This window comes from Ochotona curzoniae, unplaced genomic scaffold (assembly GCF_017591425.1).
Source record: "Ochotona curzoniae isolate NIBS_2020 unplaced genomic scaffold, NIBS_Ocur_1.0 contig_430, whole genome shotgun sequence".
In the NCBI taxonomy this organism is placed as follows: domain Eukaryota; kingdom Metazoa; phylum Chordata; class Mammalia; order Lagomorpha; family Ochotonidae; genus Ochotona; species Ochotona curzoniae.
In genome coordinates this window covers 9297986-9320037 of record NW_024466219.1, presented here as the reverse complement: position 1 = coordinate 9320037, position 22052 = coordinate 9297986, and the positions used below count along the sequence as shown (strand labels likewise).

Sequence of the window (22052 nt, the reverse complement as noted above, 5' to 3'; positions counted from 1 at the left end):
TCCATTTTCTTCTGGCCTGCAGAGTCTCCTGTGAGAGGTCTCCAATGAGGTTAACTGGCATTCTTCTATATGTCAATTGACTTATTTTCACGTGCACATTTAAGGATCTTTTCCTTATGTTCAGTCGAAGAGAGCTAGATGATCATGTGTTGTGGTGAAGATCTCTTTGGATCAAGCCTGTTGGAAGTTCTGTGCCCCTCTTGGGTGTTGTTTCTCAATTGTTTCTCTAGATCAGGGAAATGTTCCCTTATTATTTCATTGAATACACTGTTAATCCCAGTATCAATTTCTGCAACTTTTGGGACTCCCATATCTCATATTTGGCTTTTTGATAGTGTCTTTCAATTCTTGAATCCCTTTTTTTTTTTTTTAGCTTGACTCAGCTCTGCTTCCAGCTTTTTGTTTGCTTCCCTCTGGTGACAAGAAACATCTTCCAATTCTGAGATTCTTTCTTCTGCTTCTTTCATCCTATTTTGGAGACTCTCCATTGTACTTTTAATTTGCGTTATGATGTTCTTAATTTCTGATCTATCAGCCTTGATTTGCTTTATTGCTGCTCTTTCTTGTGTGATATATTCCTTAAATTCTTTGAACTCTTGTACATGTTTTTCATTGTTGATCAGAAGCTTTATAATGAGTTTTCTGCATTCTGTGTCCCCCATTTCCTCAATGTCTTCCTCAGTTGACTCTGAGGTTGGCAAAGCTTTTTGCTCCTTTGAAGGGGGAGTCTTCAGTAACATTTGTTTTACTTTTGTGTCTTCTTTGCTCTTGATCATTGCACTTCTAGTTATAGGATTTTTCTCCTTGGGGCAAGTTTCTAAGCTGTGTCATCCAAAGATCTATCATTCGAGTTTACTTATCGCAATTGGTACTAGGCTCCGTGTTTGCAAAATCTTGTGCCACTGCCTCCAGCAAGTTCCACGTCTGGGTTCTTATGTTAGATTTCTACCATGATCTCCATAGCCCCAACTCCTGGCTCACCAGTCTCGCCTCCTGTGATGTCTGGCTGAGGCTGCTCTGTTGTCTGTACAAACTTTCTTCTGGTTGAGCAGGTCCCAGGATTAGGGAGACACTAGGTGTCCTGTGTAGCTAGGTTGTTGGTGGTAATCTTGCAGGACCCTGTTGTGTGTTAGGTCTGGGTGCCACATGGACCTGTTTTGACCTGTGTGATGCTACAGTCGGTATTATTTTCCTGTAGGACCAGTGCAATGCACTGAATTCAATGAGTTCTCATGAGCTCAGCACATGCACAGCTCACGGTTGTTCCCGAAGTCTTAAAACATTTGCCACACTGTACAAAATGGTGCCTGATGTGCTACTACTAGAGTTCTTGATCTGCTGCTCCATAGGTCAGATTGGAGGGCTACCCAGACCTGTCTTGGGTGGAGCTTGTAGAATGCTGCATTATTGCAGTTCACCAAGTCAGAAATGAGTTCACTCCAAGCTCAGTTTATGCTTAGTCCTTTCTCTTGCCTTTGCCTCCTTAAGCAAAATGTCTTCCAATTCGGCTTTTAGGTGCCAGACTGGGCTGTGAAATCCATCCTGTTTTTGCACTGCCCATCTGGGTCTGCCTCTCTGTCTCTGTTCCTGGTCAAATCAAACAGACCAGCAGGATGGGCAGTTCTTTGTCTGGCTTCACTACCCAAGCACCCAGTGAAAGTCCCTTCCCACCTGGTTGCTGGTGGAGTTCTGGCTGCTGGTGGAGTTCAGGTAGCCATTAACTGAATGCTGCTGGAGTATCAGTCACTGCAACACCACACCATTGTTTTAGCTGCTTTGCTGTGTCTGTCAGTCTCCAGGTACCGCTCTGCTGTTGTTCTGTTCTTTGCTATTTCCTGAAATATGTCCTCTCTGCTTCATCCTGATTAAATGTTTTTCCATCCGTTTAAACGTGTCCTTACCCTATTCCACCATCTTGATTCTCTTCTATTCTAAACTTAATGTGTTCTTTTAAACAGCTATCTCTTTAATCCTACTTGTAGGATTAAATACTAGTAGAACCAACAGACTTTATTTTTTTCAATTTGTGTTTTTAAAACTCAGCTACTTTTTTAATTCAACACAAATTTTTTTTTACAATTTTTACATAAACCTCAGTTATGAAGTTATAATTCCAATGGAATGCAAAATAAATGTGTCATGATATGCTGTACATTGGATATCCAGAGACACTCAGTTCCTTGAACTTGCACTTGTAGCAGTATTAGCTGTGGCGAGAAAGCTGTAGATTAGATTGACTAAAAGGAGTTTAGCAGCCAGAGCATTTTATGTCAGCCCACACAGATGTTGGACACTTTGGTTTTTGCTAGTGGAAAATACAAGTTTGAATAAGCCTGAATGATTATATGCTTACTTCTCTGGAAAATGCTGTGCTTTCTATAAGAGCTAGATCACTTCTAGGCAAGAAATACTGCACAGAAAGAACAAAATGTATGTCTTCCTGTACTTTAAATTGTATTCTGGGGAAACAGCAAAATAAGTGACCCCATGATGGATGATAAACTATCTGAAAAAGAGTGCTCAGAATACCAGTAGAAGAGGTTGAGAGTGGATGGACACCAAATTCAAAGAAAGTCAAGATAGAGTAATTCCCTGTCACATGGAAAACAATTCAGGAGAATTAATTATTGTTCCAGCCTCAGCTTCTAAAAGGCTGGGTGAGTTGAAGGATGAGGGCCAGTCATTTTGTTACTAATGTGAACAACTGAGTGAGGCAAAGAAAAGCCAGGTTAGTTTGAATTCAAGAGAGAAGAGATAGGGAGACACAGGATATGTGAAACTATCTTGTAGATATATTGTTGAAAGGGAAGTTTGAGAAATGGGAGGGAATTGTAGGTAATGAGAAAGAACTTTCCATGATATGAAAGACAACAGCATGTTCTGTGCCTGTGGGAATTGTCTTGGGTAGATGAGAATGGAGGATTGTTCTAGGTCAGATGGTCAAATGCATGTCTTTAGGGATGGGCACTGTGGCACAGCAAGTGAAGCTGCTGCTTGGGATTCCTGCATCCCATCTCAGAATGGCAGAGATCGAGTCCCAGCCCCTCCCCCTCTGATCCAGCTGCCTTCTAATAATGTTGTTGGAAAAAAATGGATGAGGGACTCGGGGGACCCACACAGTGTCCTTGGCTTTTGAATTTCACCTGAGTCAGCCTGGGTGTTGCAGCCTTCTGGACTGCGACCAACAGATGGAAAATCTGTCTCTGTCTCCCCCCTGTGTCCCTTTCTCTATGTCATTCTGCCTTTCGAATAAATAAATGCTCTTTTATAAATTTTTATGAAAATTTCAGACATGTACATGTGTATTTTAAAATTTGATTTATATTATGGTGGCGTGTGTGTGCATTTCAAAAATGTGTGTCAGATATAAGTAAATGATGTGTGGAAAAATGCATGTGAATAGAAGTCCCAGTATTCTCCCTGCATTCTTGCGGACAGCCTTGCACACATGCGATTGAAGTACATGCATCTCACTAAGGGAGATCTTACCTTCAGACAATGCCAATGTTTAAAATTGATTTTTGAAAAAGCAATTGAAAGGAAAGAGCTTGATCTTTGCTATTGAATATCCCAGTTTTGCTCCTATTTTGATTTTTGTCTAGGAAGTGTTTTGATCCTAAACGACCTTTCTACAAAGAGCGATGACTTTAAATGTAATCGAGATAATTTGTTTAAAGAACTAATTTGTAAGCAGATTCTTCAACTGCTTCTAGAGGTTTCTTTTATTCCATGTAATATTTCAAAGTGCGAAAAATTTTCAGAAAGAAGAATAGAAGCATTTCAATTTTTATTTGTTGCTGTTGAGTCATTTTTTGAAGCCAAAAGGTCATTTCTATTGCTTCCTCTTGATCAGTGAGGAACAAAAGTGTCCATTTCATCACAGGAATGCAACTAAAAGCGTACACTGTGTGAGGCGGAGTGCAAAAGGTATACTGGCCCTCCTGCCATTGTTTCCTTTTGAAAATAGTGGCAGTGGCCCACTGGGGCATAGCAAAAGGTTGTCCGCAGGTTGTGAAAAGTTCAAGCAATAGCACAACTTTTTCTCCGAAAATGGTTTCCTGAAGGGTCATTTTGCTCATTATCGGGTAGAAATTACTGGCACAAATGTTGTTGTGTGGTTTCTTATATAATGTAATACACAGCAGTGTGAAGCTGAACCACTCTGAAAGTCTTCAAGGAGATCGAAGGAATCTTTCCCGGTTCCAGGGGGCTCCAGTTGCACATGTATATTTCCAGGTAAGTAAGAAAGGGCCCTCCAGGACAATCAGCTCCTTCACAAGCAGCACATCTCTCAAAGGAGGAGGAAGAGCTAAATCAGCCGTTCAAGTGCAGGAGGCGGGGTCATGCTCCACATCTCCACTCGGGCGCCTTCCTTTTCCTGATGGCTTGGGCTGTAGGTGCCCTGAGTTGCCCTTTTGCTGGAAGCAATGACTGAAGCAACCGCAGCCAGCAGGAGGATCAGTAACAGGGCTAAAATCACTGAGCCAGTGGCGGGGAACATGTCCGAGACCAAGCCGTCTGCCAGCTGAAAAGGATTCAAAGAATTGGGAAGTGAATTCCAGAGTGAAGGAAAACGTTTAGTGCAACAGAGCTACCCTAGGAATACCCATCAAAGCAAGCCGGACCCACCCAACCTGGCGAAAAAAACCCTAGGATTGAGGGAAGGCCAGGTTTCTTTATTCCCATGTAATATGAAAAAGATCATAAACCTAGCATCTAAGGTCTATAATCAACATGATATGAAGTGTGCATTGTATAAACTCATGGACCAGTGCCATCCATCTGACAGGAAGGGCAAAAGATGCCCCCCATGCATATTTGTAAAATAATTCTCATATGTCATTTGTGGTGTCTTCCCTCTTTTTCACAAAGTTCTGATTTGTGCTGAAGAAAACAGTCACTTTATAATCTTTTTTTTTGGTGGGATAAGGGAGAGGGCAGGTTAAGGAAGCAAATTAAATTAGTCGGGCCTTGTGGGGAAGGTCCTGCGGGACTGGGCTGTGGCACCTTGCAGGCACTTTCCTAAGTCATCCTTTTGATTTGGATTTGATGTGACAATTGAATGGCAGTAAAAATATGTGCTCTCAATGCTGAACCCAAACAGCCAGCGCCAGAAGGCTGCAGGCAGGGCGCCATCAGGAGCTGCGGCTGCCAGAGACCATGGGGGTTGCCAGCACTCACTGATGGCTTAATGTTGTTCCGGTGTGTTTGCGAAGCTCTTTAGCAAGCCTTAACTGGATAGTTTAGCCAATGGTAGCATCAGTCAATGAGTGAGTTGCACAAAAATATTGAAAGACAGAAGGAGACGGTTGCTAGTAGATTTTGTTAGCTGATTTTCAAATAAATATTTCTCTTGGAGTGAAAGAAGAGACAGATTACTTTACCTTCTCAGTTGTAATTCATATGGCCAAAGCAATCTACTGCTTTGATAATCTTTGTGTAACATTCCAGAGAATTTAGGTATTTGGGCTATTCTTAATTGTTTCCTATATCTTGGTTTAAACGAACACAATACTGTAATGTGTTTATATTGTTGCCTTGTATCTACTTACTCTGAGTTCAATTTTTACATTAATTCAACATGCCTATTGACCATTTACTTGAGAAGTTACTGAGGTAGTAAATAAAAATACAGACAGAACAATTGTTAGGAGCTTTTAGACCCCGAGGCTAGAAGGAAAGCAGGAAACGTGCACTTAGGAACATGTACAGAAGTCATAGTGCTTTATAAACATTTGTTATGATGCATCATAAATAAATGTATTCAAATGTAGGTGGCATAAGATTGGGATGAGATGTAACTGTTCTTTGAAGAACAACAGGGCATTTAAATATTTCAAGCAGGAAATTTCATTTTGATGAAATAATTTTAGTAAAAAGGTCAAGTAAAATAAAAGTTTTTAGAATATAGGGAAGTGGGGGCCCAGCATAGTAGCCTAGTGGCTAAAGGAGTCACTTTGCACGCACTGGGATCCCATATGGGTGCCAGTTCATATCTTGGCAGCCCTGCTTCCCATCCAGCTCCCTGCTTGTGACTTGGAAAAACAGTCGAGGACGGCCCAAAGCCTTGGGACTGTGTACCTGCACCCACGTAGGAGACCTGGAAGAAGCTCCTGGCTCCTGGCTTCGGATTGGCTTAGCTCTGGCCATTGTGGCCACTTGGGAAGTGAATGAACGGACACAAGATCTTCCTCTCTGTTTTGCCTCCTCTCTGTATATCTGCCTTTCCAAATAAATAAATAAATCTTAAAAAATAAAGAATATAGGGAAGCAGTAGGACACTCAGATGTGATGTTTGAATTGGGACATGATCTAGGGTTTACGGATATTTCTCAATAAAGAAGACAAACCTTCTCCAAAAATCCGGGTGTCTTCCTAAACTAAGCTTGTCCTGTAGGCCATGAGGCGCCAGCGATGATCAGAGCAGAGAATGGCAGAGTCAGATCTGGTGAGAGGGTAGGGGATGGAAGAGAGCAAGGGTGGGCAAAATGATGGAGGTAGGACAAGTGTTTTTCGTGATATAAAAGAACTGACATCTAAGTTTAGCCAGGAGTAAGAACAGAAGAGTGGCAGGAGGCTCTGAAGCAAGTTCCTGTCCCTGCCAGACTGTGGACGGGGAGGAGCAGAGGAAATATGGCTGACGACTCCCGGGGTGCACAGGAGAGCAGGGTGCACAGGGGGACCGTGGTCTGGCTTTAGAAGTGGAAAGCTCTTGAGGATGTGGCACTGCAGGTATCTGGAAATGATCTCTCCGCTCTTCCCTCATTCATGTTACTGTGAACATTTCTGGGTTTTTGTGCTTGAGCGCTTTCGTAGGAAAACGTATTGTTTTACAGAATTCAGTAACGTTTGAGAAAATTACTTTACTCCTGCTAGGACAGTTCCCCATCCATACTGGGAAGTAGTCATGTTTTTAAAAATACTTACATCTTTTTTTTTTAAGATTTATTTATTTTTATTACAAAGTCAGATACGCAGAGAGGAGAGACAGAGAGGAGAAAAGTATTTACATCTTTTATCAATAAAGATAACTGCATGGGGATACTGAACAGAGCTGTAGACTTGGCCTTGAAAGATGAAAAGTCTGGGACACAGAAGGCCCATGGACTCTAACGAACAAAATTCACACCCTTACTGTTACACATGATTTAATCAGTCCTGTGGATTGTATTATCGTGTGTGTGTGGGGGGGGTAGGGTAATGGCTGTACTGGATAAGCGGACAGGGTATGTCCACATACAGACAAGGGGTACTTCACCTGGTTTGGCTGTATCTTCTCAACTGTCTGTGCTGTTCTAATCTCATTTGGACAGACAGAATACACCAGGGAAGCTCTGAGCACCAAGACTCTCTCATTGGCTGCAGTGAGTGAGTGGGACTCCAGGGGTAGTTCCTTTCCTTCCTTCCTTCCTTCCTTCCTTCCTTCCTTCCTTCCTTCCTTCCTTCCTTCCTCTCTTTCTTTCTTCTTTTGGTAGAACCATAATGCTGATTTCTTTCATGTCCTCTGTGACCTGTGTGGAACCAACATACCTGTCTACAGTTCCTGTGCTGTCCTCCAAAATGTGGGGAGACTGAGAGAGCAATCAAAGCCATGGTCTCAGGCCTGTCTCTCCCACTCCTTTCCCGCAGAAAGGGTGAGGCGCTGTGCTTGCAGCAGCAGGGCCTGGCCTGGGCTGGATGCTGCTGCTGCCCTTCGTTGTGTGAAGGCTAGCAACTCACTGGCATCTCAGTGACCCATATTCATCACCTGTGAAACTGGATATTAACATCTACAGCAAACTGTGAGGCTGGACAGGGATTGAGGAAAGTCAGGTTTCCTTATTCCCATGTAATATGAAAAAGATCATAAACCTAGCATCTAAGGTCTATAATTAACATGATATGAAGTGTGCATTGTATGAACTCATGGACCAATGCCATCCATCTGACAGCAAGGGCAAAAGATGCCCCCATGCATATTTGTAAAAGAGTTCTCATATATCATTTGTGGTGTCTTCCCTCTCTTTCACAAAGTTCTGATTTGTGCTGAAAAAACAGTGCAAAAACCATGAAAGTCTGATCTATTCTAAGTTCTCAATATGTAAAAATATTAGCAGTCATAACTAACCCATTTATCATAATCCCTGTTCTATTTACCTATGAAAGTTAATGCAGAATTCCTCAGGATCTTGGTATATGACCAAGGGAGCCAATCCTGAAACTTAACATTACTATTCCAAGTCTCCCCTGTGTGTGTCAAATCGGGCACGTCATTAAGCTCTGGAGTGAAACTGAGTGAGAAGGGTTTTGATATTGCCTCTGGAGGGCCCGTTGCTGTTGAATTCCAGTGGTTGAAAGGCTTGTCCTGGCCCACTCTTCTTTAACTGTGCTTAAAATACACAACACGAGAATGGCTCCTTTTGTAATGGAAGCTGAGGTGACACGATAGAGGCTCCCGTTCGCGGGATGTGATTCCAGGCCAGCCCTGTTTGGGTGAGTTGAGCTTCTAATATTGCTCTTTCAAATAACCTTTTTATGAAAATATGTACTCTTAGTCAGTTACAAATATCATGCAAAATTATTTCTCTAAGAAAAAGATGCATTCAGTCATTCTGCAAATTCTCATAAAAAGTGCATTTAAATGGGAATAAGCTCTGATTAATTTACACTCATTTGTAGCATAAAATAAATGCACATTTTATTTTCTCATCCTCAAAGAAGGTCCATTCTGACATTGACTGAGTGGTGGCCTCAAGAACACCCCAGGCAAGGTTATGTTGTGGTAATCAGAGGTGAAACTGTCAAACCTTTCTACCCTTCTCGTCCCAGAATGTGCTGAACCAGGCATTATCACTTAAAAAAATTACAGAAAACTTCATACTGTTTATTCAGAAGGGACTCTGGAAACAACACAGAATTGATCAACAGACAGATGGATTTGAATACAGTTTCTTCACTCTCTGACCTCTAGCTACCATTTGCTGACCTGTGGGACAATGACTCCCACACCTTGGAAGTGTTCCAAGCGCCATAGTGATCTGAGGTATACAAGGTTTATCCTGGTGCAAAGCACAATCTGAGATCGGGATCTCACAAGTCCACTTTGCTCAAATTGTGGAAAGTTACCACATCGGATCCACTGTGCTTCTTGGACTCCGCAAGTGGTGATGAGAGAGGCTGAGAAAGCTCTTGGTCATCCATCCATCCAGACATACCGCATGAGCTCATGTGGTAAAGCGTGAAGCAGAGCTACAAAGATGTTCTGGTTTTTTTTTTTTGTAATTCTGTGTACTTGACATGGTTAGTGCTAGCTGTGCTGTATTTGTACTAATATCACACAAAAATCGAGGGTTTCTCTTTGTGTTATGACTATCCAGGATGCCCCTTGGTCCTGGATGGATTTCTGAGTTATTACCAACCACAGCTTACTTGTATGAATCCCTAGAAGTCAGGGCCCAACTTGAAAATGGTGATGGGTCCCCTTACCTTCCCTCGGTGGAGAGAGATTTTAAGATGGGCGGTTAGAAAGTTTGAATGTGCTAGTTGATTATAGATTACATTCAACATGTGAACTTCTGGGGTGTGTGTGTGTGTGTGTGTGTGTTTGCTACATAAGAACCAAACTGAGACTATAATCAGAATTAGTGATCAATTGAAAAATCATTAAATGTTTATAAAATGCTAGTTTCTTTAATGTCCACATGCATACATAGAGCAAAACAAAGATATCTCTTTAATTTGGATCCTTCAAATTGAAATAAAGTGGGAAAGGGGTATTCCACATCCTAAGACTCTGAAAAACAGTGCTGGTGAAGATCTGCTCTAACAAGTAGATATCTTTGTTCTGGTGGACAATGAAATCTTCCAACACAGATCTGAGTTATTAACTAGGTTTGTTCAGGGAATTGTTAGAAATAGGAGTTTCCATAGTAATATGGAACATGTGCCATAACTCTGCTTTTAAAGTGAATATTGATACTGTAGCCGATTTCCAACCATAATACTCTGTCAATTTCACAGTTATAAGGGAAAAAACAAGTCAACAAAACGCTGAAAGACAATGCTTAGGAAATGTCCCGGCACCGAGAAGGGGCCGTTTTGCTAGAGGCTCCCTTCAGGAAACAAGTGGTATAAGGACATGAAGAAAGGACTGTGTGTAGCTGAGACCTCTGCCACATCCCCAAGAAGCCATTCAATCGCAGCATGGAGCAGTACAAGGAGGGGGCGCTAAACTGAGTGCTGGGTGCCCCTCCCCCCCGGCCCAGCCTCATCTTCCAGTAAAAACCTAACTTGAGAAGAACACAAAGTTGAGCTCCAGTCCTCCCCAGGGGCTCAGACTGAAGTCAGCAATGTTTGAAGTCCCTTACTGGAAGCAAGGAGCCCAACACTAAGTCATCTCATTCCAGGTCACCTCTTAGTGACCTTGTCTGACCACTCTGCTGTGTGGGGTGGTTGCATACTGGGCTGGGATGGGATAGTGCAGGGTATGGCAGCCTGGAAGGTGTCACGATGAGGACTCGCCACTGGGATTGCCAGGCCCTACTGAAGAGGCTGGAGCAGCTACTGCAAAAGTTTCCCTTGGATATATGTCAGAGAAAGAAGAGAAAACGAACCCATCTAACATAGTGTGCTTTCTGGAAGTCTGCTCTAGTGTCAACCACCAGGTTTTCACACTTCAGCCTAAACAAGACGGATTTCTTCCTGTGGACATTTATGAGCAGAGTTCAATGATGCTGAGATTTGAGGTGTGATATGACATATTCTTACAGTAAAACTTTTATCCCTGCTTTTGAGCAGTAATTATGGAACACATCATTTGAGTACACAGAAAGGCAGCTAGAAATCTACAGATGAGTCTCAGAATCCCCACTCCTGACAGTCTAGGCTTTGGGTCTGTACTCCCTGCTGTAATGTCTCACACACTTGTCTCTGTTAGAATCACAGCATTTTCCTGGTCCAGTTTTGTGTGTGTGTGTGTGTGTTTAAATTTTACTTTTATTATTATTATTATTATCATTTTATGATACAATTCCATAGGCCCTGGGATTTTCCTTACACCCTTCTCAACTCCCTCCTCCTCCCATTGAGTTCCCCTACATAAATACTAAAGTATAGTTCTTCATACACAATCATATGTCCATCATTGTGGGCATGGACAATGGCAGAGTCCAGAATCCTATTGTCAAGATATAATAAACAGTTTCATTGGGACTCCATCTTTGATCTGGAAGTAGAGATGCATACTGCATTGTATCCTCACCTCTGGATGGTTATGAGAGTTTCCATTACACAGTTACTGTACATCCCCTTAAATGAAAAGTCACAATACAAAATTAACAATAGGAAGAAAAACAGAAATTTACAACACCATGAAATTGAATAACATGTTACTAGATATGACAGTCTCCATTACACAGCTAATGTACATCTCCTTAAATGAAAAGCCACAAAACAAAATCAACAACAGGAAGAAAAAAGAAAGTAACAACACCATGAAGTTAAATACATGCTACTGAATGATTAATGTGTTGCTGAAGAAATGTAAGAGAAAATCAGGAACTTTCTTAAAGAAAATGATGCTACTGTATGATCTATGAATCATTGAAGAATTTAATGAAGAAGAAAGTGTTTTCAAGAGATGAAACTAACAACAACAAAAAACAAAAATTCATGAAATATAGTTTCCACTGATCTTTGTTGGTGAAATGTGTCTCCTGTTGGCAATAAATAGATGGATTTTGTTATTTAATCCAATCTATGAATCTGCGACATTTGACTGAGTTTAAGCCATTTAAGTTCAGAGTTTAATATGTATGGGTGGTACTTTGGTCCTGTCATTTTAGGAATGGGTTTTTCATTGATTTCGTCTTCTGTTGTCATTTTACTGGGATGTTCTTGACATTTGCCTTTTGGTTTTGGTGGGTGCTATTCCTCTTCTCTGTCAAGAGAACATCTTGAAGTATCATTTGTAGGGCAGGTTTGGAAGAAGCAAATTCTTTTACCTTTTCTTTATTGTGGAAGAATTTTATTCCATTTTCAAGGGCAAAGGAAAGATTTGCTGTATATGTTATCCTGGGCTGACAATTTTTTGTTCTTAGAATCTGACATATGTCACTCCATTTTCTTCTGGCCTGCAGAGTCTCCTGTGAGAGGTCTCCAATGAGGTTAACTGGCATTCTTCTATATGTCAATTGACTTATTTTCACATGCACATTTAAGGATCTTTTCCTTATGTTCAGTCGAAGAGAGCTTGATGATCATGTGTTGTGGTGAAGATCTCTTTTGATCAAGCCTGTTGGGAGTTCTGTGCCCCTCTTGGGTGTTGTTTCTCAATTGTTTCTCTAGATCAGGGAAATGTTCCCTTATTATTTCATTGAATACACTGTTAATCCCAGTATCAATTTCTGCAACTTTTGGGACTCCCATATCTCATATTTGGCTTTTTGATAGTGTCTTTCAATTCTTGAATCCCTTTTTTTTTTTTAGCTTGACTCAGCTCTGCTTCCAGTTTTTTGTCTGTTTCACCTTGGTGACAAGAAATGTCTTCTATTTTTGAGATTCTTTCTTCTGCTTCTTCCATCCTATTTTGGAGACTCTCCACTGTACTTCTAATTTGCTCCACTGTATTCTTAATTTTTGAAGTATCAGCTTTGATTTGATTCATTTCCTGTGTGATATATTCCTTAAATTCCTTGAATGCCTGCTTTAAGTGCTTCTCATTGTTAAGAAGAAATGTTACAATGAGTTTTCTGAATTCTGTGTCCCCCGTTTCCTCAATGTCTTCCTCAGTTGACTCTGAGGTTGGCATAGGTTTTTGCTCCTTTGAAGGGGGAGTCTTTAGTAATATTCATTGTGCCTCTGTCTTGTTTTGCTCTTGATCATTGTACTTCTGGTTAGCGGAGTTCTTCTCTTTGGGGCAGTTCACAGTTTCCTTGAAGTCTTAAAACATTTGCCACACTGTGCAAAATGGTGCCTGATGTGCTACTACTGGAGTTCTTGTTCTGCTGGCCATAGGTCTGAGGGCTACCCAGACCTATCTTCGGAGGAACCTATATGATGCCACGTTGTTGCAGTTCGCTGAGCCAGAAGTACTATCTATAGCCTTTGCCTGCTTAAGCAAAATGTCTTCCAATTTGGCTTTGGGGCCAGACTGGACTGTGAAATCCACCCTGTTGCCACTCTGTGCGCCTGTTACCTGCTGCTCTGTTTTTGCTCCTGGTCCAATCAAACATAACAGCAGGACAGGCAGTTCTTTGGGCATACCTCCTGAGGTCCTGGTGAACCTTTCTTCCCACAGTGTTGCTGGTGGAGTTCTGGCTGCTGGTGCAACTCAGATTGCCATTGGCTGAATGCCACTGGGGTATCAGTCACTGCACTGCAACACCGTTGTGTCTGCTGCTTTCCTGTATCTGTCAGTCTCCAAGTACCCCTCTGCTGTTATTTTCTCTTATTTCCTAGAATGTGCCCACTCTGCTTCACACTGACTAAGGTTTCTCTGTCTGTTTAAACATGTCCTTACAGTATTCTGCCATCTTGATTCTCTGGCCTAGTTTAGTTTTAGAAAAGCCAGATGGACACTCATGTTTCATCTACCATTTTTTCTTGACTTTATTTTAGAAAATAGTGGCTGCTAACTAGCAGCTCAGAATATGTAAGTCACACTACACTGTGAGTTGCTAACATATAGAATTTTACCATTCACCTCTGCTTCTCTCTATGTACACATCCATTCACATTAGATTCTTGGCCATTCTGTTCACCTTTCTCACTGCTGGGTACTTGGTAAAGCTGCTGAGCTCCTATTTGTAACACCTGCCTCCCGTATCCGAGTGCCTGGTCTACATCTTGTTGTCTCTGCATGTGAATCACCTTCCCGCTAATGTGTATCCTGAGGTGGCAGTGCTTGATCCTTGCTAACCGTGTGTAAAATTCAGATGGATTGCTGAGCTCCTGACTTCCGTTTAATCCAGCCTTGTCTACTGCAGCAGTTTAAGGAATGAAACAGTGGATGGAAGAATTCTTTCTGCTCTTCACACAAAATAAAAATAAACACACAGTTTTTCAAAAAGAAAAGATCCTCGGTTGTGTAATAACTATATTTCACATGAGTAATTTAATTGTCATCCAGCCATACTCTCTTGCTCAGTGATCTGAACCCCAATTTATCTCTACAGGAAAGAAAAATGACTTTGCTTACATGACATAGATGTTCATAGAAATGAACTACATAAAACCTAACAAAATCAAACACAACTTGCTAATTTTGGGGTCCAGGTCCATTATCAATGACCCCCATTTTGTCAATGTTACTGTTGGTTACAGCTGAGTCAACTCCTGCTTTCCAGAAACCATTCTTCGTTCCCTGTCACCTCTCCAGGAGGAGTCCTCTGCTCTTGCACATGCCTTTTCTCTTTCTTAGAAGGTTCAATTTACCCAATCATGCCTCTCCTGTCTTTAGTACACAAGTCCAACTATGTGTCCTGGCAATAATTCCCCAGGCAAGTTCTATGTGCTATGGATTGAATATGATTTGTCCATAAATCCATGCAACAGTCCTAACCCCAAAGTCATAGTTAATAGATTAAGAGGGTGAAAATCCAGCTGTGGCAGGAGGTGAGTGGAAAAATCAGATTATGCCACAAAAGCAGGACCCTCATGATTGAATCCTAGTAACTTTGGAAGGAAAAACAGAGAGAGAGAGAGAGAGAGAACACAGATGTTCCAGGTTTCTTATTATGTGAGACCCCATACAGCCATGGGCATCATGGGAAACTCCATTTAAAAATGGCACTAAGAGGGGTCGAAGGAACTGGTCAGATCTGCCCAATTTAGGACTGTGAAACTCTAGAACAAATATCCCAAACAAACCTTTGTGTAAAGTCATCCTGCTTTGGATATCTCATTACGACAAACTGTTGAGTAACATGCAACATGACTCAAAAATCCTCCCTCATGTCTTTTAACAGCAATGTCCAGGGCCAGCACATATTTCAGAATTGCTTGAATGGAACATACACTTGAATGTGTTGTTGTTGCCCATCCTGATTATACTAAATTCTACTGCTTGCCTTAGGACTACAAGGAATAAGTACCTATGCTGAAGCTTTCCTATCATAAAATAAGTAAATAAACAAAGTAAAAATGCTTTGCACAAAATGGCTGATTACTGTCTCACATATTCTTAATATTCACTGTTCTGTTTGCTATGTTTATTACACTATTAAGTTCTTCTTGAGATAGGACTGGCACTGTGGCAAAGGTTAATCCTACATTGTGGCAACCAGGATCCCACTGGGACACTGTTTCATTTCTAGGATGCTCCACCTCCAATCCGTCTCCCTGATTATGTGCCTGGAAAATCAGTAGAAAATGGTCTAAGTGCTTGGAACCATGTACCTGGATTGAAGACCTGGAAGACGTTTCTGGCTCCTGGCTCCCAGACTGGAACCAGCCCAGCTGTGACTGTTGCAGCCAACAGGAGATTAAAATAGAAAATGGATTCTAAACCTCCAAACTCCAAGCCAAAATAAAACCTGTCCTCCCCAAGAAACATCTCTCAGACATCTTAGTTCAAATTATGAGTGGTTTACACAGTGCAAAGTGTTAGAACATTTACAGCCTACTTTTTAATGGTTCAGAAACAAATGATGTGTCTAGAAAGTGATGAAGCAAAGTTAGCAAAAGGTCAAAAAGTTGCTGAATTTGGGTGAATGACATAGATTGGTTCATTGTGCCATTACCCCTGATTCTCTCTAGGTCTGTTTTTCCTAAAAAGGTTAGAAAAGTGCTATTTGAAAAATTATTTTTATAATAGAAATAAGCCTTTTAACTACTTTATAGATCTGGCTTCTTCTCTTTTTGTGCTTTTCTAGATCTTACTGATCCTCCATACTTGTTTGCAGGCAAATCATGTTCCCCCTGGAGGCTGTGTCTCTCTCAAAGACTTCAGAATATGGATCCTATCCAGAGATGGGCCGGATACCAGTGCACTCAGGTATCTGGCCCATCTCTGGCCTGCTAGAACCTAGCACAGCATCAACAGCATCAACATCATTGGGTGGTCATGGACTTTCTTGTATCTCACTGGCATCACCATTCTCAACCAACCTTCGCACCATTCGCACCATTCGAAACCAACCTCTTTTCTTATTCAGATTTCTTTCTTTTCTCGAACTTTCTTCAGCTTGCTGAAAGCTGCTGTGGAGGCTTCATACATTATGGAGGAAAACAGACCAATGTCTGACATCCTATGGCTTATCACTCAAGCCTTTGGCAGAGCTAATCTAGTTGGTGTCATCATATTTATTGCCCCCAAATCAAAACCAGTTGCCAAAGTAATGAAAGTTTATTGGTTTATGTTGACTTAATCCATGTCAGAGGAGCTGTAGGAGCATATAGGGATAATTTGACCAGCAAACGGAAAGCCATAAAAATGATCAAAAAGGCAACAGATATGCTGAGAACACCAAGCTTATTTTACTAAGGATTTACGGTCAACTTATCAGAAAACTATTTGGTCCAAATCTATACTCAAATAAGTCTTTCAGTAATTCAGTAAAGATTCCAGCCTCTGAAAAAATAGTCCCCTCTAATGAGTTACCCTAGTAACCCCTAACGTGCAGCACATGTAGCTTAATTTTCAACAGTTGTGAGCCAGTAGTAAATCCAGCCTTTGGCTCACAAGCCCCTCTTATACCTTGGAGCTGCATTAAATTACTGCAGCATGAACTGCATCAGGATATCACCAACAGCATTGTGGCTTCTGACATACCTGGGAAAGTGTTTATTCATCAAATAGAGCTTAGGTGTGGGACATACCCCAGATGGTGGCAGTGCCAGCTCCTGCTGTGTCCCAGTAGAAAGGTACCAAATCACCAGATTCCGCTAAACCATGTCAGCTTTGCCCCTGGCCTAACTCTGGGGGTTGTATTTTATTGACCAGACTCAAATTGGCTTCCCCTTGTGTAGGTGATAAAGCGTGGCGTCAAGTCACCCATATAAAATATATTGCTTCAACCCTGACAACTTGTCACTGAGGTCCTTGTTTAAATAATCTATTGTGCCATTTACTCTATTCTTTCTTTAAAAGGCAGGCAAAGAAATGAAAACCTTTTCTTCTGGCTTCATTGATAAATGTCTATCGCCCATACTTTCTCTTCAATAATCTCAGGAGTAGCTATTTCTATTGTCATGGTCAGTTTACATCAAATTAACAGACTTTCCATTTCAAACTCTGCCTGAAATAGGAAAGACATGCACGATGCTTGTACAGAAGGCTTTCACTGCACAGCCTTCTGGCTGGGAAACAGTTGGAAATTTGGTATGTCCCTGCTGAGAAGAGCCCCGGAAAGTCGGGAGGGAGGCTGAGAGGACCTGCAGTGAGCATCATTGGACTCCATGTGTGCGCAGCACCTGGAGACACCGAGATACCTGACAACTAACAAAGGCAGAAACATTCAGACAAGGAGGATTTACTGAAAATGTGCTTTGTTTTAAAACTAGAGCATTCTTTCAGAAGTTGGGCTTTCAAATTTCAAATAATTCATTTGGCAAAAGTCAATAGAATTTAAAATTATAATGATTAAAAAACACTCCCAAACCTAACATTTCAGTTAATTCTAAGTGTACCTCACTTCTCAACATCATGACTCGGAGGGAAAGTCTATGTTTACATTACTACTGGGCAATTCATATAATGCCTGTTGAACACAATCTAAAGAAAGACCAACAGTACTTTCCTATTGTTTAAAAAAAATACTTCCAGACAAAAATGGTTTGGTGTATCAGTTTAGTACAGAGTTTAATAGGTTATCATAAAGTTAGATCAGATAATATAGCTCAGTTTTTTTAAAATATTTCAGGATGACACACACATAGTCATGAAATACTTCTTTATGTCTCTCACCGTTTGTGGACATCTAAACAAAAGAAAGGTCATGCTCTCAGCTTTCTACCCATCTCAGAGACCTACTTAAGAAGAAACAAGATAATCTAGCAAGTAACTTGATTATATTTTGGTTATATATTTTTATGCTGATAGTTTCAAAACATAAGGGATTTCCCCTAGGTAATCCTTGATATTTTCTTTTTTTTTTTTTCTCATATTGACATTTGAATTATTTACATTCTTTTTTTCTCAGAACTTCAGGTAATTGTTAAAAGCACATTCTTACCAAATTAAATTATTTGAAGCACAGACATTTGGTTTTCTTAATTCCCAAAGAGACTCAGCATTAAGAACCCAAACTGTAAACTAAGCTTCCTCAATTTTGTGGTACAGCACAACTCTTTCTTCTATTTCCCACACCCCAGAATAACACTCTCTCCATTCCTTTAAAAACCTCTCCCTTGGGTCTATAACTTTTCTGTTCAATCACCGTTTAGACTGCTTGTCCTCAGGGGTCTGGCAGTGAGAAGAGCCTCGGGGAGAGAGCAGAGATTAGCCACCAGGCTTGAGAGGCCCTCTCCACTCCTGTTGGCAAGGGTTGATGCCAATTCTTCTATGGAGCTCTGTGCTCATGTTCTTTTCAGGGTCATCCTGCTTGCACAGTGCAGATTAAACACACAGTCTTGGTAGTTTCATTGCTGTGAGGATATGCATTTACATTCCACTAACAGTGCTGGGTGTAAAAGGAAACCATCTGCTGGGATGTGGATGCAACCACCCAGGAGGAGTTCAACCAGCTGATAGCGCACGTGTGTATGACAGGGCTTGCTCAGAACACATCCTGCTCTCGGTGTGGTGGCCCTGAGCAGAGACTGTGCTAGAAGATGGTCTGTCCATATGTGCTTCTTAGAAGCTGGTCTCCTAGCAATTGACTTTGTTGTCCTCTTTTACCAAAATCTATTTGCAACTATTTTCAAGGATTCTTTTCCTAGTTTCAGGTTATTTCAACCTGAGATGACAGGTGGGTCTTTAAATAAACTCATTGCCTGTATTTAAAGACGATGTAAAACTTTTTTCCAGTGAATAGCTGGTAAGCAGCAGACATGGTATCCAAATCACCTACACTCTTCCAGTTGCACACAACTATATCACAAGTACCACGTAGAAGTAATTCCAAATCTACCCATTAATTTCAGTTACCTTTAGTTGGCATATTTACATACTGAGGGAAGAGTCCCTTATGATATGTGCTGTTCATACCACTAGTCACGCTCGTCTGCTTTACAATGTTTGTTTAACTTTTTAGGAGTTTGCATGGAAGAGTAAGCTGTCATAAGGTAAGCTGGGGGCAAGTCATTGGGTACTGGCTGTTGATGCACCGCTTCAAAACCCTCACTCCCTGTTGGAATGTTTGGGTTCAAGGCTCAGCCTCACTCTCCCTTTCAGCTTCCTGTTAATATTCAACCTTAGTAGGTTGCAGATGATGGCCCAAGCACTTGGGTACCTGCTACCTATGCGAGAAAACAGGATTGAGTGCCAGGTTCCTGACTTCAGTTAAGGTTGTAGCAGGCATTTTGACAAGGAACCAGTGGATGGAAAAATTCCTCTTTGTCTCTACCTCTTTTGCTTATATTCTCTTTGCTCAACCCTTCACTCCCCGCCAAATAGAGAGGTTAAAAAAAAAAGACAAATAGCAAAGCAAGCCTTTGGGTTCAAGGGTTTTGTTTTAAGGAGTGAGTTGTAAGGAGCCCAGCACACAGTGACGGGTTGCACAAAGCTGCCTCTGCAGCACCTGCACAGACTCGAAAGATTTCAGTGGGAGAACAAAGAAAGGAACTCATCATTCACAATTTACAGTCCATGCTTTTAACACTCAGCATGTCTATCAGTAAATAAACCAACTAAATGAGGCAGAAAATCTCCCAGGATTGCTGCTTCTCCCAAGCAGCCATGTGCTACCCTCCAGTTTCAGCACAGAATTCTTGGGTGATGGTGAACAAAGTAGCTATTTCAGGGTTTCACAGTGTCAGGGAACAAGTAGCAAGCCAACAACTCCCTTCCTAGGCGCAACGCTTAGTTTGCAGCCACGTATTGCTTCCAACTGTAAATATTAATGCAGAAGCAAAGGAAGAAGCTGATTGGCTGCGGGATGCCTGAGCTCAGCATATTCTATGACACCCTGGCATTATTTGCTGAGTTGTAGATAATTGTACTTCTTGTTAACAAGTTTCAGTGTATTTTCACTCCATCAGCAGGTTCTTGAATCAATGCCTAGATTAGGTTTGACTAACATCAGCACAATTTGACTTTGATGGAAAGTTCAAAATTATGCATAATTAAAATTGTCCCTCTATTTCCTAATTTCCTTATAAAGGTAGCTAATCCTTCTGAATGCCAGAACACATGTAGCCGGCTCCCTAGAGAATGCAGGTTCCATTGTCCCTGCCTGCCTGAAGGAGCCCATAATGTTTTAAGGACAAAGGGGCACATTTAGGGACACACTGAGGAAGCCTATCATATCTTACCCACTGCCAAAAGAATTCACTGTTTCCACAAGTGTGGGAAAAGGGCAATTGTTTTTGTTCCTTGGATTAAACTAAGTTAAAAAGCTTCCATTTTCTTTCAGGTGAAACATAAAAACAATTATGTATAGATTATTTATGTGAAAACTATAGTAACATTATCATTTATAAATTACCCAAGGTATATAGTGTCTGAATTCAGTAAATGCCAGCTGATGAAAATAATGATATAGTAACCACTTATACCTAAAGTGTCCCGTTGTGCATGCGTGGCACGTTACTGCCTGTAAAATGTTGAATTCAGAAAGGTTATCCTTCACTGCAAAACCAAGAAAGATAGCAGTACATGTGTATAAATGCTAAAAAATTACTTTTATTTATAAGAACATATTGTATCTTCAAAATAAAGGAAATATGTTGTATTTATATTAATACTTTCTTTTTTCAGGAAGAACATACCTTTTAGTTTGCATAGCAAAAATTCTGATTGTCGTATTCTTTCCCATGGGCTCCTACCATTTATGACCCGATAGACTCCAGGCTTAATGTGTGATTTCAAGACATGCTTTTCTGCATTTCGAAACCTATATTAAAAGAACGCAACACTCTTTTCTTCCTGTCAAGTTCAGGGTTCATGACATTTCATAAGTGCTCTCGGTTCTTTGGTGAGATTTGACAAATGGGAATGACATTGTAAAACAAATGCAGTTTTCATTAACACCATTCATAAGAGTTCTTGAAGTAGCTGGTTGGCACTGGATACTTCTGCCAGGTGGAAGGGTAGGCTCTAGAGATCCTTTATTAAGCCTGATCTACATTTCCTCACTCTGAACCAAGAGAATGCAGTAGGAGCTGGCAATTAGTATGCAATGTGTGATCACCGGAATTTCCATGGAGAGAATCACTAACAGGAAATCGAGTCAAGGAATATTCCTGGTAACAGCCCCATGTGTTTTAATGCGCAGAACACTGCACTCCATCTCACAGAGTGCTTGTTGAAGTGCTATCCGCTCAGAGCCTTTATGCTTACATAGGTCTACATCACCTTCCTAGCTCTCATAATCCATCCCAGGCCCTGTGCATTGTAGAAAGGCTCTCTACAAACGTACGCACTTGTGGAATGAGTACCCGGCCTCCCCAGCCCTGGTGGGATGCTATGAAATACTCTATTTATGTTTCAAGGCAAAAAAACTAATTATGCACAGTTGCATCTCGAAGTTTCACCTCTGCAACTCACCTCACAAGGTGAATGGGAAGCTCGACGCCATTACTTAGCCTTCTGCAAACACATTTTTAAATCGAGGTGTTTATGTTGGTTTCTATAATTTAAGAGCATCTATTTTGGTAATTAAGTGGCATTGCAGTTACACCAGCCAAACACACACAACCTTTCACATGAAAAGACTGTAAATTAGGATAATTTACATATTACCAGCTGTGACTATCTTTAGTATTCACAGGAAGTCGTGATAAAAATAAACAGATACTGTAAGCCACTAAGGCCACAGAACAAATTTTATCATCTTTTTCACATTTAGATTCCTCATTTGCCTCCTGGAAAGAAAATTTCTCACAATTCCCTGGACATAGTGGATTTCATGGAAAAACGTCTGTTTTTCTAAACTATATGATGTATGGTGGTAACTAATTTTAGGCAGTTAAGA

General features: G+C 41.0%; 1 protein-coding gene across 1 annotated transcript in view; it reads right to left on the bottom strand.

The window, feature by feature from the left end:
• Positions 1 to 4309: 4309 nt before the first annotated feature.
• Positions 4310 to 22052, bottom strand: part of CRB1 (crumbs cell polarity complex component 1) — a 186490-nt gene continuing 168747 nt past the window's right edge. The window contains exon 12 of the mRNA XM_040985196.1: positions 4310 to 4525. Within this exon, the coding sequence (XP_040841130.1) occupies positions 4310 to 4525 (216 nt within the window). The remainder of the gene's footprint in view (positions 4526 to 22052) is intronic.